Source organism: Leptonotus elevatus, chromosome 17 (genome assembly GCF_054856555.1).
Source record: "Leptonotus elevatus isolate MCC_2025b chromosome 17, RoL_Lele_1.0, whole genome shotgun sequence".
NCBI classification, from domain to species: domain Eukaryota; kingdom Metazoa; phylum Chordata; class Actinopteri; order Syngnathiformes; family Syngnathidae; genus Leptonotus; species Leptonotus elevatus.
This window is the reverse complement of record NC_141255.1, coordinates 13,604,292-13,624,323: the sequence shown is the minus strand read 5'-3', so window position 1 is coordinate 13,624,323 and position 20,032 is coordinate 13,604,292. Positions and strand designations below refer to the sequence as shown.

Sequence of the window (20,032 nt, the reverse complement as noted above, 5' to 3'; positions counted from 1 at the left end):
TTGCTTTGCCAGGTTTTATGTTTAAAGTTAAGTGCTGTATGTTTTGATGCATTAGTGATAGATGTGATAGTGTGGTTTTATTATACTGTACAGTAGTGGCATAACATTACATTACAACAATAAGTTGGACTTCTGTGTACTAATAAGGTAAACAAAATATTAGAAGTACATGTAATGCTAATTGTCAATTAAAACTGAGTATTATGACCTTTCTTCCGTCTCCTGTATCGGATAGTGTAGCGAATATTGTGCCGGCAAGTGCATAAAAACGAGTCACTGTACGTCATATGTGTGTGTGGAGAACCTTGAACGGAACCAGAAATCTGAGTTTTGGCGACATTGTGTGACATTCTTACATGGTGAGTAATAGCGAATTGTTGTTTTATTGTATGTGTTTCATTTTAGTTACTTAAAATCTAATAATATGTGCTACATTATTAAAGCGGAAAACAAGTTGAAATATCTTAACGTGCATTCTCATCTCTGAATCAACAACATGAGTGGTTGTTTTTCCACTGGCGAACGTGCATGACGCCGCGGTACTTTCTCCAGACGCCCTTCCCTTTAAATGGGTTAACGAGTCAAAGTTATACAAGTTATATAATATATAGGTCAACACGTGCCCGCCTGGCACGTGCAGCCGGCGCTCTTATGTAAAGTCTCGTTCAAAGGTCTCAAATTACACTATGTAGGTGAGGGACCAAGATCGTCACCGTAAGGGCAGCTAAATCACTCTGACAATACCTTTGGATGCAAGCACAGTACGCAAATTGTATTTATATAGCACATTTCACAGACAACGGGGAAAAATATTTGAAGCCAAAGTAATTTAAGTTACAAGCGTTGTCACAGAAGAAGTTATGCTCGTAAAAGGAGGCAAAAATACAAGCGCGAGTTTTGACTGGAGAAAGGGCAGAGTGAGCCCTCTTTATTCAGCGATGCTGCATTCGACGAAGAGCTCAAAGCACGTAAACACACATAAACTCAAATTAATTTGGATAACTAGATCAATTTAAATGAATCACGTTTATTGATTATCATTACAGCACCTTACAGTTTGGGTAATAATAAATACATTTAATCAACATGTAAATATACGGATTTTTAAATTGCGTTTCATGCGCATAATATTACAAAATATCTACCCATGGAACAAATACAAAAATCTTAAATAATTTAAAAAGCATTCTTATGTAAAATCGTAAGTATGCAGTGAATGGCACAGTGGTGACGTCATTGCGATCGGTATGAATGGAGGCGGAAAAAAAAAAGAACGCCGACGAGTTTACACGGCTGTCCCGTCCCTCACGTTTCTGGCCCTCTCGACCTCACCTCACACCGCCTCCTTTGCAAAAAAAAAAAAAGCACACACGCAAGAAGGGTGGGAGGGGAAGACAAAAATGAAGTCAATTATACAAGTCGCCGGCTTTTCGCTGCTCTCTCCTCTCTCGCTCGGCTCCTCCACATGCGCCGCGGTGCACCGTAAAGCCTTCACCCGGACATCGGCTCCTCTCCCTCGGCCATGTCGGACGGAGGCTCCGGGGGTTCCGCGGACTGCCTGGCAGGTAAGGGGCACCCCAGTATAAACAACCATAACCTTTGAGTCATTTATCCCTCATGTATCGTTTTCAACACTTTGGAATAGTTTGAATTGCCAAAGTGTAAACCTTTAAGACGCTATTTCGGATTAATGTGACGCTTATTTTGGGGAGCAGGAAACTAAGTGGTGTTCAACGCCACAACTGGCAAAAAAACAATAATATATTTTTAAATAGCTAATGTGTTTATTTTAGTTGGACGTCGTACGTGTAAGTTACCGCAAACAAAAACTACAATAACAACAATAACGCCGGTTATAAACCGGCAAATTTACCCATTTATTATTCCGTACTACAAGCTTGACTTCGTGTTGCGTTCTGTAACACTCGAAATTATGACTTTCCCTAGGAATAGTGCATCAGAACGCCAATTCCACGTTCATTAATTTACCTCGAAGTCATAGAGATGAACAAATTCAACACATATTAAATCGCACATCTGCATATATTATATAAAATGTAACCAAACACCGTGTGAAGCAATTTCGTAGCAAAACAAAAAATGCGAAATACTACCAATTTAAAGATACGTTTTCATACTATTGGTGTTCAGCAGTGTTTACTATGGACGCTTTCCCTCATTTAAAACTATAACGATGTATTCTTTGGAAGCTGCTTAATGGAACTTTCCGACTTCTCAGGAGTCACGGAACGCACCATCTATTTGAGAGGGAGGGGTGGTGGCTTTGCTCGTCCGACATACCTCACATCGGCACGTGAGTGTAACCATGACGACACAACGTCCTTATTAGATGGCTAAATGTGATAAATCTACCACTGAGGAATCGTTTGATGTTTGTCGCGCTTACTTATTTTTAATTACTTGTCTATTTTTTTTTTTAAATACCTTGATCTAACGGTCAACGAGGGGCTTAAGTTGGTCTCGTGCGGCACGAGGAAAAAAGCGGGTCAGTAGATCAGTTGAGTGGCACTTCCTCATTTCGGCCAATAGAGGTCACAAAATCAAGAAACTGTAAAACGTCGCGAGAACCAATTCATAAAAAAAAAAAAATATATATATATATATATATATATATATATAATATATAGCAAGTATTTATGATTTAATTAGTGCATATTTAGATTAGACTCCTAAATAGATACATCCTTATTTTGTAATGGCTTTCGATTAAGAGTATAGTGAAAAATAAAGACTAAGGTAATGAAAATTCTCCATCTTTAGGTTCACTTGTATACATTTGGCAGTAAAATAAATCAACATTGAAGTTGTGATTTGAATTCTCCAACCTCGAGAAAAAGTGCTTCACACAGAATACAGTCGTACACATAAAAGTAAAATTTTACAATTAATATAAGAAAAAGAAAAAAACTCATAACGATCTTGTCTTACAGGCATAAATGTTTAATAATAATAAAAATATAATACAAAATAAGTGTGTATTTTTTTAAAATAAATGTACTAAACTATGAGGACTATATGTTTTTTTTTAAATAGAGTATACAGTACAGTAAACTACTACCGCTAAAACTAATATATATATATTTAAAAACACATTGTCTAATAATAATACATAAAACCATGTTCAATATAAACTCATTAGTGGAGTAATGTGTCATGTAATGCATATTGCTATGTATTGCCGCAATGCTATTAACAAGAGGCAGTTTTTTTCCCCTTTCATATTTTCTGAGTATTAAATCACAAAAACGTCACTTGACTAAGCAACCAGTATGTTTTCTCTATTAACTGTACTTTCCAACTTTTTCCTTAGAAAAAAAGAAAAGTCTCTTTCTGATGGAAACTATTACAAATGTCCTTAACATTTAGAACCACACTTGACCATATTTTAAATTGGTAGTTTTTTTCTTTTGTAGCTCAATAACAGCACACAAATTTAAGGAAGATATTTTTTGGAGTGCAAAAGTGAAACTAGCACTATTAGATTAAATCGAAACACATTGTTAACACTTAATAAAAATATGTCAAAAGATAAATTAAAAAAAAAATGTTATGGCAGTGTTTTTTCCGCCTTGTGTTGTTGTTTTTCATGTGTTCAAAAGGCTTTACAGTGGACCCAGTTAAAGATTACTGATTATTTTTTAATTGTATTTAATTTTTTTTAAAGTATTTTCGCAAGACATTTTTAACATGTAGAAAGGCTTTGCTGGCGTTTGTGTCATCCAGAAATAACATAGAACATACTGTACTTTGTACGTGTCAAGACTAAAGGCTATAAGGACACGCGCGCACGCACGTACGCACGCACACGCGCACATAGTGTTTCTCTTCCTGAAAGTTAATAACGGCCGGCTAGGAGCACTGGGCAGTAATAACATGTTGAAATGAGATAGTAATGCCCTTCTAATAATACCAGGAAGCACAATGTTGATGTTAAAAAAAAAACGTATGAGTTGTTGTCATTAAATGCAGTGGGGTGTACCAAATGTTTCTGCGATGTCTCCATACTGGGACAACAATGAGACAAAGGTGTGTTTCCACCCCATTTGCACAGGTTCCCTCAGAAACATGTGCTTGTTGTTCTGTGAAGGGTCATGGGGGGGAATCTCAAAACTGAAAGAGTAAAACGGCATAAAAACGATAATAAAAAAAAAAAGCGATTTATTTGTGTATGTAAATATGTGAGTGATTTTTATTTATTTATGAGAACCTTTCAGTAATGTGTATGAGAGCATTTCACTTGTAAATGTGAGTGAAAAAAAAAACATTTTAGAAGTGTTTCATTTGTGTTTGAAGCTGATTTGTGAGTGTTTCGCTAATGTATGTTTAAGTGTTTCAATTGCGTGAGTTGGGGGGGGCGCTTTTTAATGGTTATAATAATTTTGGAATTATTATTTTTTATTTAGTTGGCTTTGATTAGTTTCCAGAGTGGGTTTGTTAGTTTTTATAAGTTATAATCCCCCCCGAAAATGCTTCATAATTAAAAAAAAGAAAGAAAGTAGTTTTACTATTAGTTTTAGTTTTTGAAACAAATGGTCTTTTTTCATTAGTTTTTTTTTAAAGGATCTTTGTGAAGTTTGTCCCTTTTTTACTCATGACTGCTACCTCTGGCCCAAAGCGCAACTGCAGCATCTGTGTCAGGCGCGTGCGAGTGCGTGCACGATCTTAAAGCGACAGCCACGGTTGACAAACGAAGACGTGATTTCAAATGAGGTAGGCAAAACTCCGCCCCTGCCCAAAGAAACTGGAAAAGGGAAGATAAAAGCTGATAGGTGCAGTCGGAGTAAAACAGTCAGGGCTCGTCGTACTCATCTGGGCATTGGTGGAGCATGCGTGATGTTGAAAAAGCTTTAATATTACATTTTTAAACGGCACAAAGCACATTTAACTAAAATAACTGGTGCGCATGAGAGTAGTAGTCAGTAGTTTGAGAGTTTTAGTAAAATAATTTCACGTGTACTTTGAGCAAGAACAATTTCAGGTGTGTGTAAGTGAACAAAGTTTCAGTAGTGGGTGTATAAGATTGTTTTTTTATTTTTTTAATCATTTGCATTTCAGTGCATGCGAGAGTGTTTCAGTAATGTATGTGAGTGAAAAAAAGATCTAGTTGACTCCCACCACCAAATACCTTGTAGTTATCCATGTGGGATGTGATAATCCCCAATATAAAGTCAGCTCATATCATGCATGATCTCCTTTGGGTTTTGCTGTGTGTATTTGGCTCCGTGTAGTGTTTTCTCCTCTCTCGTTACAATCACAACATGGCAGCTCGTCCCCACGCCACGTTTGAGGCTGGCGTGGCGTGGCGTGGCGTTCCAGGGAAACGACGGATGACGCAGGATGTGACAGTGTGAGCGCCCGATGGCGCAGTGGGCGGAAGAAAGAGAGCCAGCGAGCTCACACGTTCTTCTTTTTGCGTCACTGATGACCCACTAAACTCCCCACGAGAGATGAATGAGAATCATGTCATTGGTTGTGGTGAAAAGGGAAAATAATCTGTGCTGGATTGGTTGCAGATGAAGTTATCGGTGGGATGAATGAGGGGGTTAATATGAATGAGCCAAGGTTAACGTTTCCATAGCAAGACTTCTTTTCTTTTTTTTGTGAGAGTTTGGAAGTAGGTCAGTGTTACACCGTTATATAAAATTTAGGTAAAAGGATATCACGGTGGCTGACTGGTTAGCACGTCCGCCTCCCAGTTCAAAGGTTGTGAGATCAAGTCCGGGCTTTGGCCTTCCTGGGTGGAGTTTGCATGTTCTCCCCGTGCTTGCGTGGGTTTTCTCCGGGTACTCCGGTTTCCTCCCACATTCCAAAAACATGCATGGCAGGTGAATTGGACACTCCAAATTGTCCATAGGTGTGATTGTGAGTATGGTTGTTCGTCTCTGTGTGCCCTGCGATTGGCTGGCAACCAGTTCAGGGTGTACCCCGCCTACTGCCCGAAGCCAGCTGGGATAGGCTCCAGCAACCCCCGCGACCCTTGTGAGGACAAGCGGTACAGAAAATGGATGGATGGATATCCAAACCAAATTTACCTTCACGTGCTTTCTGGACTGACGCATAGTTGAGGCTCTCAAACCTTTGGCAAGTGCTGCTAGCTTACACCTAGTGCAACACATGACAGTGCAAAGCTCAGTGTGTGTGTGTGTGTGTGTGTGTGTGTGTTTAAGGAAGGTGTATGTGGGGTTAGCCTAGCAGGAAACTAAACTGTGTGGATTAATCAGAACATTATTTCCATGAACTTTGGATCCCTGGACCCCCCCCCCCCCTCCCGCCTAATGTATTGTCAAACAAATATCAAATATACTAAATTACAATAATTCTCAACAATGTGTTACACATGTTTTAATTTGACTTTTAATTGAATGTTATTTTATGTGCTTTTTAAAATTGAATTGTATTTTGCCGTACAAGTACTCTGAACCATCGTGATTCTTGGCACTCTTTAAAGATGCACTATTACAAAAAAATACAAACATACAAACAATCCTGTAATTTGACATATTTTATTCTATTCACATATTTACATTTTAAAGCTATTCTAATATACACACATAGTACATTTAGACTGACTTCACTTTGATTGCCTTATTATGACTTTTATCGGCAATTGTCTACTGTGGTGATTCTCAAAGTGTGGTACACAGGCTCCCTCTAGTGGTACGCAAAAGAATCACCTATCACCTATGTATATTTACCGGTAACTTAAGTTGACTATATTTGCATTTTTAAGAGCTATTTTTTTAAAAACATTTCTTGAGGTGCAATTTTTAACATTTCAGTGCATAATTAATCAATTTTAACTGAATTATTATTTACTACAGTTTTTTTTTTTTTTTTTAAATGCTCTTACACTCTAAAAACAGTTGGGTAAAAAAATAACGCAACTATGGGTCAAAAATGGACCGATCCTCTACTTTCTGGGTTGTTTCATACAAAATTACCCATTTTCTTGACCCAAGTAACGGATCTGACCAATATTTATGAGGTTTTTTTTACACTATAAAGTGGATTGGTCTATTTTTGATACATAATTGGATTACTTTTGAGTGTATATTTTGGCCCATGCTACAGTTATAGTGGCTTGCCATAATATTTAAAATGTATTTTCTGCTCTTGTGTGACATTTACATTTATTTATACAGAGAGTGACATAAGTATCAGCATAGAAATACAAACCCGGTCATCAAGCGGCCATTTTCCTACAATCGTCGACTAACATAATATTACTGCTTGTTTGCCACTTGTTTTGTCGCTTCCATTTGCACCGCTGTCTGTTATTAATAGACACGGGGAGGCTGCCCACACTGACTCAAGGTTGGTGTGTGTGTGTGTGTTTGCTAGGTGGCAACGCGGAGGACGAAGGGCCGAGCCAAGCCAGCACTTTGCTGCCTGCCGCAGAGTTGCCAAGGAAGCGCAAGGGTGACGTGGACGACATGATGGACGCCCTTCTGCAGTAAGACGACCAGTACAATCACACAAATTGTAAAAGATTGCTCAGGCAGTATACTTACTGAGATGTTCTTGTAATCTAACAGCCAGGGTCTGGACTTCCAAATGAACGAAGTCCCCGACAGGTACATTCAGAATTATTTGTGGGCCATTCCAGAATTGGTGGACAATTTTTGGCGTGTTTTTAAGAAAAATGGATAATAAACAATTTGGCTCATCCAGCTCAGACGTCAACGGTTCTGGAATGGGACTGAATCCAGATCTGTCCCTTCAAAAACTTAGGCATTAGTGCCTTTTTGGTGACACTACATCACTAATGTGATGAATAGAAGCTGGAATAGGTCATATCAGCCCTATCCACAAAGCTTTGATTACACGAATCCCATTGTTGAAATTAACTCATTCACTGCCATTGACGGCTATAGACGTCAAAAATAAATTTAAACTATTCATATAAATTTAAACATTTTTTTCACTTTTGTATGAAAAAAATTTATACTACATTTAGAACAGATATAAAATTGATGATTAATCGTGAGTTAACTATTGAAGTCGTGATTAATTACAATTGAAAATTGTAATCGCCTGACGCCCCTAATTTTTAATAATCTTTAATTTTCTTAAAAAAAAAGAAGAAAAGATGTCTAGGTTTTCATTCAAAAATTTTAAACTAATAGAAATAGTGTAAATGATTTTTTTTTACGTCTATAGGCGTCAATGGCAGTGAATGAGTTACGAGTGGAACGTGTGATTTACAGATTTGTCAGCAAAATGTACCTTACGTATAAAATAAAAAAATTAATATGGTAAACTCGCTACAAGAGAAGAAATGTTCAATCACATTGCGGCAAATAACAGTCTGTACATACTTTATACTCTTATTGGAACGAAACCATTCAAAGCTATTTTTTCCCTTCTGTTTTACAGATCAGAAGATGATCAGCAAGCCAAAATTAAATGCTTCAGGTATTTTTTTAAACCACAAATTCCCCACCCAAAATATGAGCCAAGGCTCATATTTTACACAAAGGACTGTTTGTCTTAATGCCTTAATTCGGACCCATAAATGATTGCAGTTGACATGACATATTTGCGTGTCTAAAACAATAAAAAACGCATCATTTGCATGATGTCAACACTTCTGGATGATGATAGGATCCTAGCTAACCAATCACAAGACACATATAAGCGTGGTAAGTTTGCAACACATTAAAGCCATACTATCCTGGCGGTCACCAAAACAGTGGTTCTCAAATGGGGGTACGTAAGATTTTAAAATATATTTTAAAAGTACATGTAAATATTTCTAATATATATATCTAAATTCATCAAATGAATTTCATCTTAAGTAGGCAATTGAATTTCAGTGGCCTAACCCCCCCCCCATACCAGAATGGTTTAACCCAACTTGTCATATGCCACCGAGAATCACCTATCAATCATTTTATTTATTTAAAATTCACTTCATTATTTCTTTTTGAGAACAGAGCTTTACTACGATCCCAAAAGATGACACTTTATGTTGATAATAATCTGTATGTGAACAAATCTTTATTTATAATTAAATGATTTATTTTTTTAGTTTTATCTTTTTATTTCCAAATAGTAGAGACCACATAAATACAAATAGAGTTCCAAATTTTAATAATAAATCAGACAATATTTTTTATTAATTTGTTTAAAAAAAAAAATCTTCAATCAGAAATGCTTTGCGCTGGTTAGGGGAAAAAGTTTGAGAACCACTGCACTATAACAAATAAAAACATGAGATAACTCCCCCAAAAATTGTCCATGTTATTCTTATGTGGGAAAAGAATCAAAATCATAATTAAAAAAAAAAAAAAAGCAGAAAAAATGCGGGTCTGAAGGGTCACCAAGATGCCACCAGAGGGGGCACTTGTGCATTCAAATAGCAACATAACTAAAATAGGATTGCCTTTAGTATAAAGGGCAAAACACTTCCTTACTTCTACTCAAGATGTGCTGTGTATGTATTCCAGGCAACCTCACCGGCAGATTGAGAAGCGGCGGCGAGACAAAATGAACAACCTCATTGACGAGTTAGCCGCCATGATCCCCGCCTGTCAGCCCATGACACGAAAACTGGACAAACTGACCGTGCTGCGGAAGGCCGTGCAGCACCTCAAAGCCCTTAAAGGTACGCCGCGCCACAAGCAATTCCTGGGAATTTTAGTTTCACCCTCGTTTCTTTCCAGCAGGGTCCGGCAGCGCCTTCGCCGATGCCGCCTGCAAGCCCTCCATCCTCCCTCATGATGACCTCAGGCACCTTTTGCTCAGGGTAAGTGCTTCAATTCACTGACATCATCTGTTGTCATTGTAAAAACAAATTCCGATTCATCTCTTTGTCGATGTTCATCTTTGTGTGCGTTCCAGATTGCAGACGGTTTCCTGTTAGTTGTAAGTTGCGACCGAGCAAAAATTTTGTTTATCTCCGAATCCGTCTGCAAGATCCTCAACTTCAGCAGGGTGGGTGCATGTTTTGACACTCATGTTGGCAAAACAAACATTTTTTCAGTGTTGACGAACAAATGATAATATGTCAAAACCATTAGACTCTTATTATTATTAGGAGTGTCAAAATTAGTGCGTTAATTTCAAATTCCTTTAATGCAACAATTTTTTTAAAATGTGCAATTAAGGACTTGGAAAGTCTTTACTGAGGAAATTCCAGTCGCAACGCAGCAGTTACGTCACGTCAAAATTTAGCAGTAATAAATGTAATAATAATGCATATATTTGTGGAGACTGGGGTCAAGTTGCGTTTTACAATTTTAAAAATGAGCAGAATTGCACATTTTACTTCATGTTAAAGATTAGATAGCTTAATATGAAAAGAAAAATGCACTGAGCTTTCACCAACATCTTACAAATGCAATTATGCCATCTCGTGGCAGAAAAATGACCTCAACACAAATCAATATCACACTTGTTTTTTTTGCAGCACAGTACATCTTTTTAATTTTAACTCAATTTTATGAATTATTATAAAATGACTGTATCAATGACTAAAAGATGCAGCCATATTTCTGTTGAACTTTTTTCCACTTTCATGTTAGCGCGAGTATGAAAACAATATATAAATATAAAATATATAAAATATTTTACTGGACATTTAGAACAGATATAAAAATTGTGATTCGAAGCCATGTGATTAATTACAATAAAAAAATTTTTATCGCCTGACACCCCTAATTATTGTTCTGTATTCTTACACAGAAAATGAAATAAAAATAAAATGAGATATACAGAAAATGTTTGACATTTTTATATAATTTGCATGATAAAAGTGTGTGTGAAATGTGATTATTTCCCCTAAAAAATATAATGTTTGCTTTGCATTCCACCCTATTCATGTAATAATAATAATAATTATAATAATAATAATAATAATAATAATAATTTTGGACGTGGAACCTTTTGTGTAAAAACTTTTTGATTCATATATTATGTGAATTTCTCTACTCTATTTGAAATGGCATTTTTCTTAAATTAATTTGAACTACTTATAATCACTTGAGTGTTTATTGTGTTATTTTGAGCTGCAGTATATACAGTCAGACATACCACTAAAACAAAACATCACTTGAATTCAAACACTATACGTTGGCTCTCCATCGCAGATTGCATTTTTGTTTGCGCTCAATCAAAACTGCACTAATGAATGCATCATTGTTTGCGGCAACAGGTGGAGCTGACAGGCCAAAGTCTGTTTGACTTCATCCACCACAAAGACATCAGCAAGGTGAAGGAGCAGCTGTCGTCGTCCGAGTTGAACCACCAGCAACGCCTCATCGATGCTGCCAGTGAGTCTGTCGTCATGACGATGAGTCAAGTCCACCGCGGGAGCCGCTGAACGGAACGTTGCGTGTGCACTTTTGTGTGTATAGCCGGCGTGCCCGTCCACACGGACGCGCCCGTCACGGCGTCCCACTTGTCCACCGGAGCCAGACGCTCCTTCTTCTGCCGCATGAAGCACAATCGAGTGGAGGGAAAGCACAAGGACAAGCGCACACTACCCACTGCTTCCATTAAGAAAGGTGGGTCAACGTAGATGGAAAGAGATTCATAATAAAGACAGCATAAAAATCATCCATGTTGCCATCAAATACTAGTTTTCTAAATAACATTTAAAACATTTTGTAGTCTGGTCAGTCAGGGTTACCACGGTTTACTTGAAAAGTAATTTAGTTACTTTTCAAATTACTTACTTTAAAAAAGTAACTTAGTTACTTTACTGATTACTTAAAATGAACTAAATTGGATTACTAGAAATGTACATTCAGCAGATACAAACGACCCTGCTTCACATAAAAATGACATCAGGTTTTGTCACGTAATTAGAAGAGCATTTTTAAATAAAAATATAGTTTCTTTGTACTAAAAATAAAATAAAGACATCCTTATTAACATACCTTAATTACTTTTTATTTAACTCATTCACTTGCAGCCATTTTCACTGAAGCGACCCCCTTCACTCTTGGCTGTTTTACTCAATTTTGACTGATCTTGCAAGGCCCACACAATATTGTGTCCTATTGCTATAAAAACATGGACCTACCAAACCTACCAAAAGAAAGATTAGAGTCTCTTCTTTTATCAGGAAAAAAAAGTATATTTCTATCTGTTTCCATTTTGCAGCAATTAGTATTAGAATATAGCTAAGTTTCATCATTATTCACAAATCTATTTCAAACTGGGGTGAAAACAGATTTGTTTCAACATGGCCCTGGTCGATCTCTTTTGCTCTGCTGCCACCTGTGGCCGTTTTTGTAATAACTACAATTTCTTCAACCATTCTCTGCAGTTGAGAGACTGCATCAAAGCCTTCTGTATGCTCTAGCATAAGGAAAATAACATAAACGTATAAATGCGTCTTTGGGACACTGGTAATATTTAAAATAGAATGTATTTATAAGTTTTGGGGGGCAAATTAGTTAAAAACAAGCCTTTTTTGTAATCCCTCTCCATCGCCTTTGGTAGGGAAAGGTACTACTACTCTTTGAAAACCCGATGCCACAGTTAAATTGACGTAAATCTAGTTTGCAACTGCTGTGTGATTACTTGACTGGAAAAAGTAATGCGTTAGATTACCAGTAGTCGGTTTTGGAATATGTGCTGATGAGTCAAAGTCCATTAATTGATTTTTTTTTTAGCACAGCCCCCAACCTTTTTGTGCCAAGGTCCATGGACAGGTTTCACATAAAAACATGCCGACTGATAAAAATTAGAACTCACCATTATTAAGCACACCTCTTAGTAGAATGGAGTAATGGGAATATATTTTGTCCTATTAATAATGTATTCAGTAAGGGCGATTTTCATATCTTGGATTTCTGCACAGCATATGTAATCTGCATTTATAAAGTGGCTGTATAATGGTTATAAATTGTGACATGAATCAGGCTCAATTATAATAGCCAAGAAAGATAACTACGATCAATGTGAATGCAGGAAATGTGGAGTGATTTTTCTTAGAAGGACCTCATTGAACTTTTTTCTATGTATTGCCAAAAGGGATGGTGTGGTGAAAAAAAATCACTCTTTTGATGAAACATATTCTGATTTAGATGTAAAAGAATAAGTGAAAAAGTGCACCCATAGACTTAACACATCAGCTGAAAGCAGCTGAAGCTGTTGTGATTCAGGCAAGACAGAAAAAAACATTGAGGACCTCACTGACGCTATAAAATCAAACCTCTTCTGTTGACCTTGCTCTCTTTCCACTGCAGCCATTCATGAACTAGTTTGAAAAGAAACAGTCATAGACGTGAATATATGCAACTGTTGTCAGGCTAAAAATCAAAATGTTGTGTTCATTGTCTGCACTTACACGTATTTGCTATACCAAGTCAAGGTAAAGGTCCCAACCATACAATTAGCCCGCACAAGTGATTATTGGAAAGAAAGCAGCCAATGACCGATAAATGTAGACTCGTCATAAATGATGTTTCCTTTTTCCGAACTTTGTACAATGTGGGCCGCGTTGATTGAATAGAGGAAGGAACACGGGAAGTAGGTCAGTGTTATAGCATTGTATAACCACAAATAAAAAGACGAGCGAGAAGGCGTTTAAGGAAACGACAGAACATACTTCTAATTGGGCACGGACAAGGAGGGGCAGCGACACCTAGTGGGGAATGTAAGAACTGCAGATAGTGGTACTAAAGCTACATACTGTTGTATGTACAGTAGCTATTTAAAATCCATTATAAAAGAAAATAATGTTTTTCCCTACCTAAATCATTATTGAATACTTACTTTGAAAAGTTCAATATATACAATTAATAATGATTTATAGTATCATAGTACTACTACTAGTATATATTTATATATTTTAAAGGTGTGTGTGTGTGTGTGGGGGGGGGGTTGTAATACCTCATGCAGGCATTTCCAATAGTTGACCAATCATGGATGATAAATGTTGAAATAGAGCACCTGTAATTTTATGTGATTTGATTGTTAATACCTAAATTAGCACAATTCTAAAATCGTGTTTAAAAAAGAATACATGCAACCAATGATAAAAAAAATTATAGTATTGATAGGTGACAAATGTTGGAGTGGAGAGATCATGATGATTATTAATTTATCTTGTGTGTGTGTGTGTGTGTGTGTGCGTGCGTGTGTGAAAACTACATTTGTGCACTGTGCAATGACAATATTCTAATTCAAAATTGGATTTTAAATAAAAAATAGGGACAAACAATAATATTATTTTTAATAGGTATTTTATTACTTTTTATTTCCAATATAAGACAATACTTATATTTGCTAATTTAAAAAATGTAAATTAAGGATCTGGAATGGTACCCGGACTCCCTCTAGTGGTATCAGAAAGAATCATTGAATTAAATATAAATCATGTTTTTAAGTACAATTTTCTTGTATTTAATCAGTTAGAAAAGTTTTATTATTATTATTTATTTATTTTAAAGCTACAAAATACTCCATTTGAGTGTAGTTGAAATTGTCAACTGTGCGCCCCCAGACTCGAGCAGATACTGTACCCTCCACTGCACCGGCTACATGCGCAGCTGGCCCAGGAGTGACCTGGACTCGGAGGCCGACGTTGAGAAGGATGCCTCGGGCCTCACCTGCCTGGTGACCATGTGCCGCTTGCAGGGCCACGGGTCCCACCAGCCCCCCAAAGACGTCAAAGTCAAGCCCACCCAGTTTGTGACTCGCTGTGCCATCGACGGCAAGTTCACTTTTGTAGAGCAACAGTGAGTTTGCCTTTTTTCTCTTCTCAAATTTCCCCTGGACTCGGTGGCCCGTTTAGCCTTTTTTGTTGTCATGAGCCTGACTTCAGAGTTCCACTGAGAAAGCAATGGCAGAGATGTGTGACTTTGTCAAGGGTTACTAGAGAAAATAATACTTTTGTGTCTTTGCCGTTGTTTCTCAGAGGGAGCAACTTGATGGCGGCCACATGAAAATATCCTCTATTCTTGGACATAATTTCACCACCTAAGTACAGTGAATTGGCTTCTCCCATATGCGTGGCTGACTGATGAGTGCATGTGGACATGTTGGAGGCTCAATCAATCCATGCTAGATACCCCCTCAATAAATAACCTGCACAAACAAACTCTGTTTTATTATTATTATTATTATTATTATTATTTAAATCCTCCTTTGTTTCCGCCACAGAGCGACGACTGTCATTGGTTACCTCCCGCAAGAAATTTTGGGCACGTCTTCTTATGAGTATTTCCACCAGGATGACCTGCAACACCTGGCAGAAAAACACAGGCAAGGTGATGGAGCATGGTGGATTACATTTCAATTCTTGGCATTAAAAAGCAACAGGAAGGGTTTTTACGTCACTATTTGACGAAATGAAGTTAGTATTCACCGAGCTTTTTAGCCATAGCCTATTTGAACCCCTTTTTTGAACATGGAACTAACTTTGAACACCTGAGAACAAAAGTAGGCTAACTCCAATTGTTGTTGATTTAAATTGAAATGTCAGTTGAATATAAAGTTCCAATTTTGGCAAATAATCAGTTTTTGCACTCAGTGCCAAACTCCAGCAATTTCCCCAAATTTTTAATTGAGCACAAGTGCACACTTTACATTAGAAAAGGCGCTTTTAACAGTTTTTTTTTTTGCACAGGATAAACAATCAAAAACAACATGAGAACACTTGCAAGTATTTGCACATTTCTTGACATTGTTCGTTGTCGATGCAGTTCTGCGCAGCAAAGAGAAGCTGGAGACGAAGTGCTACAAGTTCAAAACAAAATACGGCCCCTACGTTTCACTCCAAAGTCAGTGGTTTAGTTTCACAAACCCGTGGACCAAAGAAGTTGAGTTTGTCGTGTCGTTAAACCGGGTTGTATCGTAAGTTATGACGTCACAGTTTTACATTTGTTTTTTTCCTTCTTATCACACTGCTACCATTTGACCATGAACTACCTGTTTTCACCAGCAGGGGGCCCAGTCACACAAAAGATGATGAGGCAGCAGGCTGCTCCAAAGGTCCCCGGGGTAACAGAAATAATCTCGTTTAAAATACCGTGCGCTTTCTATTGATCTTTTTTTTTAAATGGTTTCTTCTTGTCCCACAGAGGAATCAAAACATTTAGGGATTATTCCAGGCCTCACAAGTGGAGTGGGCAAAATGATCTACGCAGGCAGCCTCGGCACACAAATTGCAAATGAACTCATTGATTCCTACAGGTAATATAATAACGCCAAAAGGACACTTAATTTAGATATGTTTGGCTTTCGGATAAAATTTCAGGATGAATAAAAAAAAAAAAAAATTAAGCACTTTAACCTTTACAGGCGATTCCACTGTCTCTAAATTTTAGAATGGCCAACTTTGAAATAATTCTGTACTTTTTCCACAACTTCTCCAACAAGGAGCTAAATGGCAAAACCCCCTTTCAGTCACTCTTCCAGTCTCTCTGCATCTCTGTTGCAACCTTCTGTTGACAGTTTATGACACAAGTACTGGAAAAAAAAACATTGAAACATTAATCAGTTGGACGTTCTAGGTTATTTTCGTTTCATCCAAAAAGGCGTGCATGCATATGCAAAATATTTATATTGTTTCTCCATATTTGTCAACAGGGAAAACTCATCCCCATCAAGTGTGTCCAGTCCGTTTGGGGCAGCTCACAGTGGAGCAGAATCCCCGCAAGCAAGCCGAAGTGTGAGTGATTTTAATTAATGGCAAAAACAAATTCATAGTTGTTGTTAAAATTCTGTTCAAATGTTGTTTTGCAGCTGTCGAGCCGAGAGGACGAAGCAGGAAGTTCGTCCGAGTCGAAGACAGAGGCAGTTCCCAGCATTTCTGAAATGACAGGTAACCTGTTAGAAAAGGAACATCGTAGCTATTAATAGTATATAAGGGGGAAAATGACAATTATGTTAATTTAGAATGTTTTTAGTTACTTAAGATACAGTCTTTGTGAAAAGACAAAATGCTCATCTCCTGATGGTGAAATTACATTTATCAATGAAAATGAATGTAAGGAATCTAAAAAAAATTAGTTATAAAAAGTAGAGAATAATTAAAAAACACTTTTTCAACAAATATATATAAAAAAAAAGTCATTTAATTGCATATAAATACACAAAGACTAGATTGTTTAAAATATGAAATATAAAAATATATTAATGTTTAATAAATGCAAAAATATTTTTTTAAACTATGAATAGACAATATAAAAAGTAAAACATCTACAATATAATTTTTTTAGCAAAATGAAAAAAAAAAGTTATGTCTCAGGAAAACTTTTTTGTGAATCAAATGTGCATATGTTTTTTTTTTGCCATGATATCACTATTAATTATGCAAAAGTGTTAGGTGGATCCTAGGATAGAAGATATGAAGTCAGTTTTCATTGATTCTCATGGGGAAAATTTAATAAAAACCTGCAAATAATGCAAATGAATAATAAAAAAAAAGAAGTAAGCATCCCTTTGTGGACATATAGTATCCAGACAGGTAACATTAAACCCGACTTGTGGGTGTGTATTTTTGCATGTCCCAGGCGAGCCGTCCCAGCTCTTGGACTTGGACAGCATTCTGTTGCCGGGCCTGAGTAGCTTTAGCAGCGATGAGGCGGCCATGGCGGTCATCATGAGCTTACTGGAGACTGACGTAAACATGGGCCAGTCAGGGGACTTTGACGACTTACACTGGCCTTTCTGAGCCCCCCACTTCGGCCTCACTAGCCAACCCACCGAAAAAGTCGTCGAAAAACCATCCCGACTGTTGACTTCGGCACTTGGCGTGAATGTGTCTTCCAGTGGGATTGAAAAACAGAATGTCGCTTCCCCCCCCCTCTACCATGGCTTGACTATGGAGGGAAATTGCGACTGATGACCTGCAGTGCTGCTGGATAACAAACTTAATGTTTTTTTGTTTTTTGTTTTTTTACAGCGTGTCCATCACCAAATGTATTTTTTTTCTTTCTTCATCGTCTTTGGTGGAGTCATTCAAGACTCTTCTCATTATGCAAATATGGACATGATAACTCAGGCCTTAATTTACAGCCCACCCACTATCATAAAAACCCAAACCACATAACTTGAGATTTATTGCACCGTTTCAACTGCTTCAACTATTGTTATGTTATTAGAAGCATGCAGTTTGGAATCAAAATGTACCTAGCAAATCCATTCATTGGCGGTATATCAAATCATAATACGCTAATATTTTGCTCCCCTTTATCTTCATATTTATTTAATATCATGTTAAAAAAATTTTTTAATGGCCATCTGCAGGCAACTCAACTTTTGGGTTTGTATCAGAACAAATTGAACATATTATTTTTTAATAACTATGTAATTGACTTTAAAAATAGTTGTAATGCACATACTTTGCCCAATATAACAAACTAAGATTTATTTAGCAAAAAAATATTTTTTTTTTACTGCACCTTGGTGGCATGAAATTATATACTATTATATTTTTCAAAACAAATAGCTGTAACGGCCACAGGCCACTTTATTCCAATCGTTGTTTTTGTTTTTTTAAATATTGAATTAATTTCTTGTCACCAAGGTGGAACCATTTTTTTCTTTCTGCTACACATCAAAATAAAGTGAGTCACTTGGGCATCTTCACAATTCTCTTATTGGGATGTAGCATAATAACATGACTCCCCTTGGTGAAATTGTATTTATTTAATATCATATTTGGCCCAATTCCCTTTAAAAAAAAAAGTGCAATGAGTACACAGGGTAATTCTAATTTATTAACTGCACTGTAGTAGCGGTTAAAATCAAAAATGATTGTGTGAAATGTAACTTTAAAGACTTTTGGAGCTGGTCTCAAGAAAATTAGGTGAATGTGCTGTAAAGGAATGTTTGAGCACCGCTGGATTATTATACTGTCATGATATATCACTTACTTACTGTAGATAATTTGCCGTTATGTGAAGATTTGCTGGCGGGTTGGAAGAATGTTTCTAGTTCAGAAGGGGCCATAATAAAAAAATTAAAAAAATAGATATACGGGAAAAGACTTGAAAGCTCAATATGTATTTAGTAGGACGATGTTTACTGAGCATTTTCTCACAGACGAGTTGTGCAAAGTGCAGGTTGAAAGGCACGTTAGCAATTTCTCGGTTGTCCGGATGCTACTTTCCACTTATTTAATATATCGTCTGTTTGTATGTTGCTGAATGTCCCAATACCACAACAGCCTTTTGTGAACGAAAATGTCAGCCTATCTCAAATTTGCTACTGAGAATATGAAACATTGTTCTTGTTATTATTTGTGAGGAGGTCACTTTGAACCACTGCGTGTAGTCCAAAAGGCCTTTCAATCTCGAGACATTTGGAGAATTTTAAACAAATCAACATGGAAAGTAAAAAAAAAAAAAATAGAAAGAAGGAAGGAAAAACCTCCATCCAGCTCATGCAAACTTCTCGGGTTCAATCACTGAGTCCTCTAATCTTGAAAAACATAACGTGATTGTGTTGCCTTGTGTTTTTGAATGTGTAAAATCAACAATGCTACGTGGCTTTCAAAGCTGCTTTGAAAAAAACTTCGGCTTCGAACCCGCCATCAGAAGCAAACGCGTCTTGTTTGTATGTGCTAAATGTTGTTGATGTTTCTGCTGTAAGGAGAGGAAGTTCAATTTGGAAGTAAAGTACTTTTCTTTTTGTAGGAATTGAGTTCCTTTCATGCTGTTTTGTTTTTCTGGGCAAACCTATAAAACACAACAAACAAACCTCCTGCATCACACTGATTTATTAAATCACAATAATAAAGTGGTGTAATCCCATTTTATTTCAATAGGCACATCAACTAGCCAGGCAAACACACCAGATATACATTTCTTTTAAACAGGGAAACGTTTATTGATCTTACGGGATTTTCAAAACGAATGTCATAATCGAAACGGAACCCACCCCATATAAAAGTAATGTAAATGTGGAATGTATTCACAAACAAAACTCCTTGATTGGCTTTGTACATAAAATAAAGTTTCTATAATTGTATTTAATATAGTTGGAATGTACTTTATTTTTTAAAACTATACAACATAATGAAAAACAAATACAAATTATTTTAAGAGCA

The 20,032-nt window shown here is 36.8% G+C and overlaps 1 protein-coding gene across 6 annotated transcripts; it reads left to right on the top strand.

Moving 5' to 3' along the window:
• Positions 1–1,316: 1,316 nt before the first annotated feature.
• On the top strand, positions 1,317–19,626 carry LOC147160098 (basic helix-loop-helix ARNT-like protein 2). Of its 6 annotated transcripts, none has more exons than XM_086059217.1 (18): positions 1,319–1,565; positions 2,240–2,314; positions 7,363–7,474; positions 7,557–7,595; positions 8,398–8,436; positions 9,471–9,628; positions 9,687–9,769; positions 9,865–9,957; positions 11,177–11,294; positions 11,379–11,528; positions 14,480–14,714; positions 15,139–15,245; positions 15,681–15,831; positions 15,923–15,978; positions 16,059–16,170; positions 16,567–16,648; positions 16,723–16,801; positions 17,493–19,626. In XM_086059217.1, exons 1-18 carry the CDS (start codon positions 1,523–1,525, stop codon positions 17,651–17,653), a joined length of 1,893 nt encoding a protein of 630 aa, XP_085915343.1. In that variant the 5' UTR covers positions 1,319–1,522; the 3' UTR covers positions 17,654–19,626. The 6 variants fall into 6 exon arrangements, with proteins under 6 accessions (XP_085915345.1, XP_085915343.1, XP_085915341.1 ...); XM_086059215.1 differs by having other exon boundaries at positions 15,920–15,978; XM_086059216.1 differs by having other exon boundaries at positions 1,341–1,565; positions 9,690–9,769; positions 15,920–15,978.
• Positions 19,627–20,032: the final 406 nt, after the last annotated feature.

What these genes read in the sequence shown, in the direction of transcription:
- LOC147160098 (XM_086059215.1), top strand. Translation starts at nt 1,523, where the DNA reads ATGTCGGACGGAGGCTCCGGGGGTTCCGCGGACTGCCTGGCAG. An exon ending in AGATCCTCAACTTCAGCAGG is followed by an intron (nt 9,958 to 11,176) that starts GTGGGTGCATGT and finishes TTGCGGCAACAG; the next exon opens with GTGGAGCTGACAGGCCAAAG. An exon ending in GGCAGAAAAACACAGGCAAG is followed by an intron (nt 15,246 to 15,680) that starts GTGATGGAGCAT and finishes TTGTCGATGCAG; the next exon opens with TTCTGCGCAGCAAAGAGAAG.